The sequence below is a fragment of the Hippichthys cyanospilos genome, chromosome 2 (assembly GCF_059441005.1).
Source record: "Hippichthys cyanospilos isolate Australia breed blue-spotted pipefish chromosome 2, RoL_Hcya_1.0, whole genome shotgun sequence".
Lineage (NCBI taxonomy): Eukaryota > Metazoa > Chordata > Actinopteri > Syngnathiformes > Syngnathidae > Hippichthys > Hippichthys cyanospilos.
Genome location: NC_142370.1, coordinates 1,538,156 through 1,553,927, shown reverse-complemented (window position 1 = coordinate 1,553,927; position 15,772 = coordinate 1,538,156). Strand labels below are relative to the sequence as shown.

The 15,772-nt window shown below is 39.1% G+C and overlaps 1 protein-coding gene across 3 annotated transcripts in view; it reads left to right on the top strand.

The window, feature by feature from the left end:
- The window catches only part of l3mbtl1 (L3MBTL histone methyl-lysine binding protein 1), a 53,908-nt gene that overhangs the window by 23,575 nt on the left and 14,561 nt on the right, over window positions 1-15,772 (top strand). For 2 of the 3 annotated variants that reach the window (XM_088409147.1, XM_088409145.1), the window contains exons 9-15: window positions 2,548-2,639; window positions 5,149-5,253; window positions 5,316-5,451; window positions 5,517-5,608; window positions 9,126-9,277; window positions 9,380-9,456; window positions 11,145-11,230. In XM_088409147.1, coding sequence (XP_088265273.1) covers window positions 2,548-2,639; window positions 5,149-5,253; window positions 5,316-5,451; window positions 5,517-5,608; window positions 9,126-9,277; window positions 9,380-9,456; window positions 11,145-11,230 — 740 coding nt within the window. The remainder of the gene's footprint in view (window positions 1-2,547; window positions 2,640-5,148; window positions 5,254-5,315; window positions 5,452-5,516; window positions 5,609-9,125; window positions 9,278-9,379; window positions 9,457-11,144; window positions 11,231-15,772) is intronic. The other variant, XM_088409148.1, reaches the window with a different exon arrangement.

Here is a 15,772-nt window from a genome sequence, read left to right as displayed (position 1 = left end):
TAACAAAACCCACATCGGTGGATCGGCGCAGGTCCGCATGACAGGTCTCTCCAAATGTCTGCTTTCTACACCAGGAGAAGGGGGCAGGAAGTAGAAGAAGGAAGCTGCAGTCTGACAGACATATATATTCCATTGGTGGGGCAAACTGTTCTAGTTTTTCATAAATTGAAAAAAGTTGGTCCCATTTTTAATTATATTTGTCTGAACCAGAACCGGCCCACAGGCCATATGTTTGACACCCGTAGTGGTTTGAGCTTGCAAGTCGCATGGAGGAAAAGCTCTTCCTAACTGGGCCAGACCAATAAAATCACATCTTATTTATATCACATTAAAACAACAACTTTAGATTTATTGTTCTTTTCCAATTCTCTATTGTCCAAAATAGTACAAAACATGATATTACTATGAATCATAAAACACGAACATTACTATTATTCAGTGGAGGTCCGTACATTTCACTCTTAGGCCTTCAGTGATTCGGCCCCCTCAGAAGTACACCTACGTATTACTGGGCTACACAGGCAATTTTCCGGAGCATTTAAACATCAGTAAGCTTGCATCAGCAATTGAAACTTAGCATACTTACTGCCAGAACTTAAAATAATTTATAATAATTAATCTTAAATTATTTGTCCACAAAGTTTTATGAAGTCCACCAAGTTTCATGTTGGTGTGGCATGTTGGTGACGGATGTGGAAAGGTGGAGCCAAAATTCAGGGAGGCAAGATGAGACGATTTATTACTCGCAGAAACTGGATAAAACACAAAATACTAGAGCTAGACTACAGATGGAACACCCGCATGACAGGTGACACAAATTACACTAACGACAGACGCCAGGGAAAAACGACATGAACCCAAAAGCAAAATAAATCAAACTCCACAAAATAAAGCCACAACAGGAAAAATATAGATGGAACGTGACACCAAAAGCAGGCAAGCTTTAACAAGAGTGTACGCTAAATTACAAATCGCACTTTAATATAAGACCATCAGTTTATTTCTTTACCACTAATTGAATGTGAACAAAATTACGAAAACATATTAAAAATGAAAAAAATAAATCAAATGCTCAACTCACCAAAATGTGTGTCTCCCACTTTTTTCAATACAAAATCCATTCTTTTTTCTTTCCTCAGAAAGACTTCAATGACTTCAATGATGGACGCTATGCCTCATGGTTACCGTTATCTTACGGTTGAACAACATGTTTTTTTTTTTTTTTTGTTGTTTTTTTTTTTTCAATAACTTTTTTTAACTACTTCCAACGTTAAACATGGTGGCTCAACATAGACCACCTTCGTGCAGTGAGCATCCAGTCACGTCACGTTCAACGTGAGGCTTCGAGATGGTGAACTTATGGCTCGATTGACTATTACAGCTGTCTATTAAGCATTAGGGCCACTGACATATCCCTCTGCGCCGTGTTGATGCTAATGCCCTGGCTTCTGGCGATTTACACAGCAGAGCGACACAAGTTAGTTGACTTATAATTGGCTAACATATAACTACAGCGCTACAAGGAGAACAGAATATGAAGAATAATTTTATATATATATATATATATATATATATATATATATATATATATAGTAAAAATAAATGTAAAATGAAGTAGACTTTTATGATAGTTATAGTTTTTTTACAGTTTATTATAATTATGATAATATCAGGTTATTTTAGGCATTAGGGCCACTGACATATCCATCTGCGCCGTGTTGATGCTAATGCCCTGGCTTCTGACAATTTACACAGCAGAGCGACACAAGTTAGTTGACTTATAATTGGCTAACATATAACTACAGCACTGCAAGGAGAACAGAATATGAAAAATAATTTCATATATATATATATATATATATATATATATATATATATATATATATATATATATATATATATATATATATATATATATATATGTATATATACATATATACATATATATAACATACATATATATATATATATATATATATATATATATATATATATATATAGTAAAATTAAATGTAGAATGAAGTAGACTTTTATGATAGTTATTATAGTTTTTTTACAGTTTATTATAATTATGATATCATCAGGTTATTTTAGGGTAGCAGAGAAGGCCTTGCTGGCCCTGACGGCCCCACCACTGCTATTAATCCTATAACATTTCAAGTTTTTAATTGATTGAAAAAAATGCGGCTCATTTTTTAACTTTACATTACAAAATCATCACTTGGGCTGGATTACACCTGTTTGCAAGCCCTGTGTTTGACACCCGCTTTAGCCCATTTTTGCACATTTCTAATGTTAATGATTTTCATATTTAGCTGTAAATTCATTCCCTTTTCTCTATTCAAAGGCAGTCAAATTGGATCATTTTAAAGGGTCTCATGGAATTCATTTGGAATGAATAATATGACATGTGTCCCCACAATTTGCCCCCACACACGTCTGACATTTTATGCGGAGCTTACATAACACAAATTTCATTTGCCCTCTTTTCCTACATAAATGAGTGTAGCATGGACAAGGCATAGTTTGTCCAATTTGTTTTTCAAGGGCCAGGAGACATGAAGACGGAGCAGTGGACGTGGACTCAGTATCTGGAAGAAACCAAATCCATGGCTGCGCCTGACAAACTTTTTCAGGAGGTACATCCAGTGCCTTTTGGGTCACTTGGGTTACTTTTATATATATATATATATATATATATATATATATATATATATATATATATATATATATATATATATATATATATATATATATATATATATATATATATAATAAATATATATTTAAAAAAATATATAATATATATAAATATATATATATATATATATATATATATATATATATATATATATATAATAAATATATATTTAAAAAAATATATAATATATATAAATATATATATATATATATATATATATATATATATATATATATATATATATATATATATATATATATATATAGTGAGCCCCCGGTTTACGAACTCCTTGTTTTCCGAACTTTTCATCTTGCGAATGTGAACCGCGGCGTTTTTTGTCCCCCTCTTACGCACAAACCTTTCGTCTTACGAACAATCTAACATGCCGGTCAGTGTGTCCGCACTATTTTTTTGCTTTGCTGCATCAACAAATTAACTATTCTCGCATGACACGGAAACGCCGATATGCTATTGGTCTAATAAGGTCACAGTCACGGTCTCAGTCACGGAGATGCCGATATGCTATTGGTCAATTAAGGTTACAGTCACGCCTCAGTCACGAAAATGCCAATATGCTATATATATATATATATATATATATATATATATATATATATATATATATATATATATATATATATATATATATATATATATATTTTTTTTTTTCCCAACTGTGTGTGTGTATATATATATATATATATATATATATATATATATATATATATATATATATATATATATATATATATATATATATATATATATATATATATATATATATACAGTCGAACCTCTACATAGTGAACTTCAAGGGTCCGAGGAGAGAAGTTCACTATGAAGAGAGATTCACTTTATAGAGGTTTTCCTAAAATGTTCAGAATTCATTGATGAAATATGTGAATAATTTTTTAATAAATATGTAAATAATTTTATATACGTTTTTTTAAAAATAAATATGTAAATAAATGTACATTAAACAACTTAAGTTGTTTAAACACTAAAATCTAATGCGGTAAAACTAATGTAAAAACATTTTACATTGAACAAATATCTTTATTATTATTCCACAAGTCGCATTATCTCTTCTCTCTTCTTCAGAATGCCACATATCGCAGCAGGCGAAGCATCGTACTCCTTTGCAATGGCATTCTGCTTCACTCCACTCGCACACTTCCGAATTATGTCGCACTTCTCCTCCAACGACAAAGGCTTTCGCTTCCGACTTATAGATCTAGCATCCATACTTTTCACGGCAGATTCCGACATCTTAGAATTTTCGGAGGGATGACCAGCGGAGAAACGCATGCGCAGTGGACGGCGGACGAAGTGAAAATGCAAGAGAAAGTCGCGGCGCGCGAGAGCGGCTAGGCAGGGAGGAAATCCCGACAGTGCGCCCAATTTTACAACTTGACAATTTTCGATAAGTTCAGATATTCACAATATAGAGGTAGATGCTGTCAAGGGACTGACTAATAGCATCACTATGAAGAGATTATTCACTATGTGGAGTTTCACTATGAGGAGGTTTTACATACACGTCAAATATAGCTGTTTTGCAAGGGACCGTAAAGATTCGTTCACTATGAAGAGAGATTCACTTTGTAGAGGTTCACTATATAGAGGTTCGACTGTATATATATATATTTTCTTTTTTTTTCCCAACTGTCATGACCCTAGGGCTTGGCTTTATTTGTGTTGTTTTGTCTCCATCTTCAGGCGTATTTAGGTAATTACTCTTATTTTCTGGTCCCGTCATACTGCCTGCGCTGCAACGCTCACTCGGATGCTGGTCTACTATTGGTCTGCGTCACAACTCCCGAAGATACTGGTCTGCTATTGGTCGGCGTCACGGCCAAAATGGCCATCTGAGTGCTTAAAATAACTATTGTGCATTTTACTGCTTTTACTTTATAGCTGCAGAATTCGACCCCACCCAAACCATCTTCCATCTCAACCCTCTTCTATTATGTTTCACTAAATACACAGTCTTTCACTACAAGCAAATTCTATGTGTTGGATACGTGCAACAAAACACACACTCCCACTGCAAACAACCTCAACACATTGGAGCAAAATATACAATAATTTTATAATCACCCCTACGCGTGTGTGTGTATATATATATATATATATATATATATATATATATATATATATATATATATATATATATATATATATATATATATATATATATATATATATATAAAATTTTATGGCCCTTTTAAAGTCAGGCCAATCTGGGTAGTAATAGTTTGGCCTATACATCTTTAGTTTTGGAGTTTGGTTGCCATTGAGACCGTGGAATTCCATGCCAACCACACCTTGGCTAAATTGAAGTGGATTGATGGCTCGTTGTACCTGTTTCCCCAACCTGATTTCCTTATCCCGTCCCCAGGTGCTTCCTTGCAATGGATGTCTTTGAACGTTTGCTCTGTGTCCAGACTCAGAGGGCGCCGGCGGTAAAGAACGACTTCAAGCAAGGGATGAAGCTAGAGGGCATCGACCCGCAGCATCCGTCCATGTACTTTGTGCTCACCGTGGCCGAGGTAAGACATTTTGGTGGCAGCCGGAAGCCTTGCCAAGTGCGGCCTTTTTTCCCACCCTGCAGGTGTGCGGCTACCGTCTGCGCCTCCATTTTGACGGCTACTCCGACTGCCACGACTTCTGGGTCAATGCCAACTCGCCCGACATACACCCCGCCGGCTGGTGCCAGAGCACGGGACACAAACTGCACACTCCCAAAGGTCAGTGACCGCCGAGAGAAAACATACGAGGTCTCTCATAACTGCCTTAATCGCCACCTGGCTAGGTTGTAAAGAAGAAGAGTTTACGTGGAGCAACTACCTGAAAATGACTAAAGCACAAGCGGCCCCCAAAGAGCTGTTTGTCAGTCCCGTAAGGGTAAGTGCTACTGCAACACACCACACCAACATACGCATAAACCGCTCCATCCCCCAAGGCTTCGTTATTCGTCTTCATCAGAACTTAAGGGGGGGGGCAGAGCCCCAGCCCCACATTTACTCAACTCACCAACGAAAGAAGCTGTCCGCTTACTATTGGGGATGTCAAGATCCCCGTCAAGTGATCGCAAATGGGGCCCGATGTCAGGTTCAGGCAACCTAAAATATTTAAGAAACAAGGAAGACAAGGGCCTTTTACTCACAAAGAGAGTGAACAGAGATGTGTCTTTACAGATCTTCTCCCGTTCTGATTACACTGTCCGCCTGCTCCTCTTTTATTCGTTATGGTTGGCCCAAGTTCCAAAACCACTTGCTGCCCTGAAAGGTTAGGGGAGACATTATGGCAGCAATCAGTTTCTGGTAGTGGGGGACATAGGGGCAAGTCCATATATTCTCAGTGCAATCACTGCTATCTTCTCAGCCAGGAACATGGCGACAGAACCCATAGTATTCCCTCCTGTGATTAAGTGGTCCGTGTTGTGAATTGTTCATGAAGTCATCATGTCTGTTATTAGGTCCTTAGTTCGTCATGCCTGTGATTCATTACAGATGCAGGAGACATGACAACTCCAACAGAAAATATCCATGTCTACCAATATACCTGTTGCAGAAACAATTATGGGATAACCTATATACAATTATGGATTAAAAAAATCGGAGTTTCTGAAAATTTCATCCGCCCATCCATTTTCTTAACCGCTTGTCCTTAGGAGGGTCACTAAAGCCTATCCCAGCTGTCTTCAGGCTCAAGTGGTGGTACACCTTCAGCTGCTTGCCAGCCAATCGATCGATTGCAGGGCGCACACAGACAAAAAAACGTTCACAATGGCAAATGCACCTAAGGCCAATCTGAAGTGTCCACCATAGCTAGCATGCACCTTTTGAGGAATGTAGTCCCTGGAAAAAAGCATGGGGAGAACATTTCTTCCTCTTGCTTGCTTTAACTTGTTATAATCCACTGCTTCACTTGCCATACAAAAAGTGCTGTACTGTTCCTTTCAGTAAAAAAAAAAAAAAAAAAAAAAAGACAATTTTGTTTCTTTTTTTTCTGTCCTTAATATACTATTTGCGGAGGTATGGAATCGGGAAATAAAGTGACACGTGATCAGGTCGTCCCCAGTAATTACTGTAATTCCCCAAATATAGGACGCACCCTTAATTTTGGGGTCAAATTCTGATATTTTCTATGTGACGCGCCAACACTCAAACCTAGGGCAAAACTGAAAAACAAATCTTTTGTAATTGCATTTTCTTGTGTGTAAGTTATATATTTGTTGCGCGTTAAGTGAGTTTCAGATTTCCCACAATGTGAGTGGTCAGTGAACGCCTGGCCAGTGTATCGTTGAATGGGCTCCAAGCAGTTGTTTTTCTTTTTCCTCTCAATGTGGTTCCAGTTCATTTTATTGTAAATAGCCAAAGTTGACAGCATCCGTGTTTCACCAAGTTTACAGTTGTGTATACCATATTTTCCACACTATAAAGTGCACTTTCAATGAATGATATATGAAAGTGTTTTCATATATAGGCAGCACAATATAAGGTGCATAGAATAGAAGGTAACATAGTGGCTGGGCTTGCCTCATGCATCCACTAGATAGAGATGCGCTAAGGGAATGTTCACAAAACAATCAGATAAGTCAGTCAAACTTTTCAATCAGTATTAAGAATAAATATGATTTGCGGAAAGTACTATTAAAATCAGTTTATGGATTTATTGTATGTAAAATTGCGCTTTCTTTTACAAAAACTCATGTTTTTTTGCACCTTGTCTCCATACAAAATCTTCAAAATTAGAGCACATATCAACATTTCAAACAGGGTGTTATAAAGGGTGTTTAAAAATTAAATAGTAAAAAAAAAATACATTTAAAACTGAAATGCAGAGGTAAAAAAATGAAGAATTTACATGGCGATTATGTTTTTTATTTTTTTTGTCCCCCAAAAATGAAAACTGGTGGTTTATGAACTGGATCATAAGGCCCACTGTCAACGTTTGGGAAAATTCAAGGCTTTTAGCTGCGCCTGATAGTGCGGAAAATGCGGTATATGCCAAAAGACCGCAATTAATAAATGAGTCAAATGGAATACCTTTTTGTCTTTCTCAATGGGGCACTCTTAATTGAATCAGTTGGAGACATCATACCTTTTTTCCGCTCGGTTTTGGCAATATTCCTTCTTTTGAACAAGGGTGGACTTGGACGGTGGTTCAGCCTGCTCGCTTCTTTTGTTGACAATAACATTCGCCCTTCTGCTGGTACCATAATGGTAATCGTTGAAAGTACAGTGGGTTACGGTGTCCCTGGCTTACATTTTTTTCACGTTACGATGTGGAATACTGATTTCATCCCCTCTTTAAGGCATTTATCCTGCTTTACAATCACGAACATCAACAACTGTCATGACCTTTTGGGTTGATTCTTTGTTGTTTTGCCTCCCTCTTGAGGCATTTTTAGGTAATTGCCCTTATTTTCTGTTGGCCTCAAACTGCCTCCACTGCAACTTGTCACTCTAATGCTGGTCTGCTATTGGTCGGCGTCTCGACTCCCTAAGATACTGGTCTACTATTGGTCAGCGTGATGGTGTCACAAAGATGCTGGTCTGCTATTGGTTGGCGCACGGGGTCACAAAGATGGCTTCTTAAAGACTTGTTCTCATGTGAGAGTGCTTTCAATATGATATTAACTATGCATTTTAGTGCTTAATTCAAACTTGAATTGGTTATCCATGAGTCCCAAGATTGCTAGTGATGTTAAAGAGAGAAGATGATTTATATGGAAACAGAGCTGGAGATAATCAAGAAATTACTAGGTAATATGGCCATAACAAGCCTCAACTCAAAGGTAAATAAATCCTTTATATATGTTTTGTTTATGATGTTTTTTAATTGAATGCATGTATATTATATATATTGTAAGTAACACCTACTATGCTATTTTGATACCAATTTTTAATATGTATATACAATGTTTATGTTTTACCTGGGGTTTTACACACAGTAGCTAATTAAAATAGGTTTGGATTGCCCGCCATGCCGAATTCGCGTTTCGATCCCAACTGCGGAATGGATTAATCTCGTAAACCGGGGGCCCATTGTTATGATATAAAAACGCACATCTATGTCTCAAAACTCAGCTTATGTAGCTGACAGATCAATCTTCCTCGAACGGTGTTGAAAAAAAAAAAAATCTGTATATAGGATGCTCCCAGACTTTTGGCCTTCATTTTGGGAGAAAAAGTGCATTTTATATTTACGGTAATAATTACGGTATTCTTTGAACTTGAAAAAAATACCATCAATTTCACAGCAGTTACTACTGTAGTGTTAAAATGAGCCCACTACATACTGTAGTGTTGGTATCAGGTTCTGTTATGCCCAATATGTATGCAGGAATTTGTCAACAGCAGTGTCACAATTTGCAACACAATCCATTTCGAAGGTGTGCTTTCAACTAAAATAGATGGACAACCAGTGTGACTTTGAGATGGGGATGAAATTGGAGGCTGTTGATCGCATGAACCCGTCGCTCATCTGCGTAGCCACCATCACTGACGTGGTGGACTGCCGCTTCTTGGTGCACTTTGACAACTGGGATGACACCTACGACTACTGGTAAAGTCAAGAAGCCCTTTCAAGAGCAAATAAGCGCTCATGCCAAAGTCCGCCGAGATTCGCCTTTCAATGAGAATTTTGTTTGGTGCAACATCAATGCAGGTGTGATGCCACCAGTCCGTACATCCATCCTATTGGTTGGTGCCAGGAGAGAAATCTGCCCTTAACTCCACCTCAAGGTGAGAGAACCTTACCATTTAGCATTTTTCAAATACTATCTGGCAGAGGTGGGCCGTCGCCAAAAGACACGCGTTTTGCCAGAGGACCGACAAATGACAGGACTGTAAAAAATGAAAAAAAAAAGATGAATTAAGAATTTCGAAAGTGCAATTTTCATTCGCCAGGGAAGACATTACGATGTCAGTTCGCCGTGTCCCATTTTGCTTACTGATATATATAAATCAACTGACTTGCATGTTTGTGTGCTATATTGTGGCGTCTTTGCAGTTTGAGCTGCCATCAGTTTAAAGTTAGCACCAAGCGGTGGAGAATTCTATTCAGTTGAGTGAATAAACAGGGTTGCTACAATTCACTAATTGGATTCACAGCTAGAACACAGCTGACTTTACTGAGAGGTCTTTGTGGTTGCTCCCTTTCTCAGTCCTGGTTTCATGAACCAAAATGCATACTGTACACACTCTCACCAACCAAAAGTTAAAAGTAATGTTTAGAATAAAGAGTTGAGATTTTTTTTTACTTTTTAAAGATGTTTCACATAAACAAATTGATTGCTGATAAGAGCATTCTGGGGCATTCTGGGATGTGTTTTCACTGCAAGGTCACCCATTCAAGTAAACAATGGCTGAACAACAAATTTGCATTCTATCTCAGATATGCTCTTGTCCAGGAAATGCAAAATAGAAGTTTCTTAATTCCCTAATTAAAGGCAGTTTTAGTCAATTCAACCTCAGCAATTCAACCTCAGCAAATTTTTTTTGTTTTACTTGTTGTGTATGTGACAGAACAAGTTTAGACAAATTTGAATAATGTTTTAAAAACCTTCATCTACAAAAGTTGGCCAAGAAGTTATAAATGACAACCAACATCCAACATTTTTAATTACGTGCGAAGTAGTGAGGGACCACTGTAATGCCTTCCAGTGGACATGATTGTTAATTGTACTCCTATCCCTCTCTGCCGTGGGGGTGTGTGTGTGTGTGTGTGTGTGTGTGGGAGGGGGGGGGGGGTCTAAGTTGCCAACGAATCAACCGATGTGTGACGGACCGACAATGACAGTTTTCAGCGTGAAAAATATGGCAGACTGACGATGACATTAAGGGGGGTGGGGCACTGATGACTTGTGTCTAATTCTTCCGCTTTCTACTACTGTATTTGGGCAAAAGGATGGCACTTAGCTTTGAAGTGTGACAATCTAGCGGCCGTGCCATTTAGAATTTTTACATCATTTCACAGTCAGGTGAAATTTCAGCTGCCTGCTGTTTTATTTCAATGGTTTTTTTTATGACTATGTCAGGCTCAGGCAACCTAGAATATTTAATGAACAACAAACAGCAACTTACAACTATCTTACTCTCACGAGGAGAGCAGACAGGAACTTGCACTTTATAGATCTCCTTCCAGCTGCTGGAGACACGTCACCTCCTCACACATTTACAAAAAACACTAAAGGAAAACATCCATCCATACTAATCTATCCATACACTCCACAAAAAACAAATATTGGATAACCTATATACGATTATTTTAATGGTGTAAAAGTCCAAGAATCAGACACAATACTGCACAATGTTAAAGAAATGGCAAAGAGTGTTTTTTTTTTTTTTTTTAATTGCGCTTTTTATAAGTGCTTTGAGCACCTAGGTTATAAAAGTATTGGAGAAGCCCAAGTTTGTTTGTTGTGCCGCAGATTATCCCGAGCAGGAAGCCTTCTCCTGGTCCCGCTACCTCCAAGAGACTTGTTCCAAGGCAGTTGCGGCCGACTCGTTTAAAATGGTGAGAATACATGAGAAATCACGCCTTCAAATAGCGTACAGCTCGCCCATCATTGAAATTTTATTTCACATATTATTGTATTATCGCATTGTCCTTCAGTTTTGTATTACATGTATGAATATTGTCCTGGGAAAGACTGACAACCAGTCTTGGCTAGTGATGGCAAAATGAAGCCTTGTGGCAATAGTTTCTTTTCAAGATGATGATCTTGGTTTTAATGATAAAAGCTATTGGAATGGAAATCGTTATGCCAAAAGTGCCATCTACAGGCGATTGATCAGTTCATTTTCCCATCTTTTGTCGAGGGCACAGGTGTGGCACTCCAGTCCACACCTGATTCAAATGATTAGGATAATTTTCAAGCTCCTGCAGAGCTAGCTAATAAGCTAATCATTTGAATCAGGTGTGTTGGGGAGAGAAAATGGGAAAACATGCAGGATACTGGTCCTCCAGAGTGGAGATCCACACCTATGATCTAAACAGTTTTAAAATGTAGTTAAGAAGTATTTTTCCCCCATTCTTTAGATAGGACTTTCCAAAAGTCCCCTTTATATTTAAATTTCTTAATGAAAATTTTGACTGACCTGTGTTATTGTCTTGTTGCCACTCCCTTTAGTATGGTTCTATCTAGGGCAGGCATGGGCAATTCCAGGCCTCGGGTGCTGGTGTCCTGCATGTTTTCCCGTTTTCTCTCTCAAACACACCTGATTCAAATTATTAGGAATATTTTCAGGCTCCAGCAGAGCTTGTTGATGAGCTAAAGGTTTAAATCAGGTGTGTTAGGGAGAGAAAAATGGAAAACATGCAGGACACCCCTGATCGCGGGGATGCATAACACAAGCTCAGCCACTACTGTAGCTTCTATTCTATGTGTTTTATCATGCGATGTGTCCTGTATATGAAAACATACATTTTTAAAATAGGGCATTGTAGTCCGGCGTGCCTCATAGTGCGGAAAAATATGGTCGGCAAATCTGTTATTATCATTGTTGGCCATCATAGGGTAGGTGTGACACAAGGCCCTTCAGGACTAGAGTTCCACACCTATGGTCTAGGGCACAAGTGTTCTTTAGGGCCGGTATCCTGGATGTTTTCCAACCATCCCTCTCAAACGCATCTGATTCAAACGATCATTTTCAAGCTCCTACTGAGCTTGCTAATAAGCTAATTATTTAAATCAGGTGTGTTGGGGTGGAGTGGAGTTTGACACTTATGCCCTTGGGCAGGGCTGTCAAACTCATTTTTTCTATGGGCCACATTGTAGTTCTAGTTTCTGTCAGCTGGCCGGAATGAGTTCGTCACACACTTAATGTAGTTTTAAAATCAGATGCCGGTAGAAACTGTTTCAAAGAGCGATTGGGAAAAACGTATGGTTGTTGTTCCCCCCCCAAAATTTTAAAAGTTGAAGACAACTTGCAAGGTTGATATTTTAGCCAAAAACCTGAAGACATATCAGAATTTTGCAGGTCCCGTGAAATTATGTGGCGGGCTGGATCTGGCACTCGGGCCTTGTGTCTGACACCTGTGCTCTAGTGCTCTAGGGTATCCCCTGCTTCTCGCACTAAATCAACTGCAAACAGAAAGCAGACTATAAAATAGGCATGTGCACTGAGTTCTGCTCAGCTTTGTTTGCAAAAATAGTTTGTTGTCATGATCATTTTGTGTCGGTGATTAGCCACCCCCTAACTTGTTGACTTTTTTCTTCAAATCAAATCAAATTTTATTTGTATAACCCTGAATCACCGAAGTCTCAAAGGGCTTCACAGGTCAAGTCATATCGAAACTTCTTTTGCAAAAAAGAAGTCGTACAGAGACTTCTTTTCATCATAAGTACACAACAGCATCCCCTGCTCAAAGCTCCCAGAAGTGGAAGGAAAAACTCAAAAACCCCATTTTGGGAAAAATCAGAAACCTTCAGAAGGGACCACAGGTGGGAGGAGGCCTGACCCCTTCCAGGCTCAACAGGTTGAAGTGGATGCTGCATGGACCAAATACAGACAAATGAAGACACAGACATTGTGCTTCACAGTATTAGGGAGGAAACGTCAGGTGCAAAGATGTTGACACCAGGCGCAGCCATTGGGCAGGAACAGTCCGGCCAGGTGATCAATCCCAACAAAAAAAAAATGCTGCAGGTGGTCGATCTCATAACCCATGATGGTCGATCAGTGCAGGGCTGAAATAATCTCTCACCATCTAGTACATTTATTTATTGAGAAGGAGGCAGGAAAAAGAAGAAAGCTGCAATCAGACACACCCATTAACTAAATGCTTGTGTGTGTAAATGTGTTTTTAGTCAGTTCTTAGGAAAGATTTCTACTGAGGTGGCTGCACGAGCTTCCATAGGTCGGGCATTCCAGAGTACTGGCACACGAATGGAAAAAGCCCTTGATCTAGCGGACTTCTTTATAGCCCCTGGGGTCATTAACAAACTGGTATTTAATGATCGAAGTTGTCGGGACGGAACATATGGTGATACTAAGTCGACGAGATAGGAAGGAGCTAAACTGTGGGAAATTTTATAAGTTATTAACAACACCTTAAAATCACATCTCAGGTGTATTGAAAGCCAATGCAAGTCAGCTAGTATTGGAGTATTATGATCGAACTTCCTCATCCTTGTCAAGAGTCTTGCTGCTGTATTTTTTACAGACTGCAGACGTTTGATGCAGGACATGGGAAGCCCAGAAAACAAAACATTACAATAGTCAAGGCGCAACGTGACAAATGCACAAATTAATGTTTCAGCATCGCTAGGAGACAGAATAGGGTGAATTTTTGAGATATTGCGAAGTTGAAAATAAAAACGCTGTCCTCATTGTGTTCTTAATACAGTGGACCCCCGGGTTACAGCGTCACTGGCTTACGTGTTTTTAATGTCGCTATGTGGAATACTGAGTTTTTCTTCCCCTCTTTACAGTATTTTCCCCACTTTGCGACAAAAACAACTGTCATGACCCTCGGGGTTTGGCTGTTTTTGTGTTGTTTTGTCTCCATCTGGAGGCGTTTTCAGGTAATTGCACTTATTTTCTGTTGCCGATGATACCTCCATGCATGTCACTCCAATGCTGGTCTGCTATTGGTCAGCGTCTCCTCACGGAGATGCTGGTCTGCTATTGATTGGCCTCACTCATTTGAAAATGGCGGAATGGTAAAGCTTTGTTCTATCGAGAGTGGTTACAAAACTGTATTTATAGTGCATTTTACTGTTTAATTCAAACTTGAATGGGTTAGTCAAGATAGCTAGTGATGTTAAAGAGAGAAGTAAGAGGATTTATATGGACACGAAGCTGGAGATAATCAAGAAATACAAAGCTAGCCTAGCCTAGGCTACCCTTACTAGGGAATATGGGCATAGCAAGCGCCACCCAAAGGTCAATAAATCCTTTCCATATTTTTTATTTATGATGTTTACTAATTGTATACATGTATATTAGATCTACGTAGCAGGTACTATACTATTTTGGTACCAATTTTTAATTGTATGTACAATGTTGATGTTTTTACCTGGGGTTCTAAATGCATTAGCTCTTTAAAATAGGTTTGAGTTGCCTGCCATACGGCAAATTCGCCTAATGAGCCCAACCACGGAACTGATTAATTTCGTAACATGGGGGCCCACTGTATGTGTTTGAAAAGAGGAAGTTGAGGCAAATATCACGCTGAGGTTTTTTACAAATCCACTTTAGGCAATAGTACAATTATCCAGGTTCAAAGTGGTATTCTTAAACAAGTGCTGATGATGAGCAGAGCCAATAATTAACATCTCTGTTTTACTAGAGTTAAGAACCAGAAAATTGGAGGACATCCATTGTTTAATTTCGGTAAGGCAGGCATCCAGGTTACAGCACTTGCACGGATCTGTTAATTCTAAACGCATGTATAGTTGAGTATCATGAGCATAGCAATGAAAACTAATTGCATGTTTACATATAATATCGCCAAGAGGGATCATCATTCCATCCATCCACCCATCCATCCATTCATCTATCGCTGTTTTCCGGGGTCGGGTTGCGAGGGCAGCAGCTTGAGCACGGAAGCCCAGACTTCTCTCTGGCCAACTTCGTCCAGCTCCTCCGGAAGGATCCCCAGGCGCTCCCAGGCCACCCGAGAGACATAGTCCCTCCAGCTTGTCCTGCGTCGTCCTCGGGGCCTCCTTCCTGTGGGACATACCCGGAACACCTCACCGGGGAGGCATCCTAACCATATGCCCGAACCACCTCAACTGGCTCCTCTCAACGCAACAATTGGGGTTTTTGAATGTTTCCTTCCCCTTCTGGGAGCTTTGACAGGATGCTGTTGTGTACCTTACACCAAAATAATGTCTCTGTATGACTTCCTTTTTCGAAAGAAGTCTCAACATGACCTCTTTTCATCTGTGAAGCCCTTTGAGACTTCGGTGATTTAGGGCTATACTAATAAAATTTGATTGATTGATTGATTGATTGAACGCAGAGGAGCAGCGGCTCGACGCGAGCCCCTCCCGGATGACCGGGCTTCTCATCCTATCGCCAAGGGAGAGCCCGGACACCCTGCAGAGGA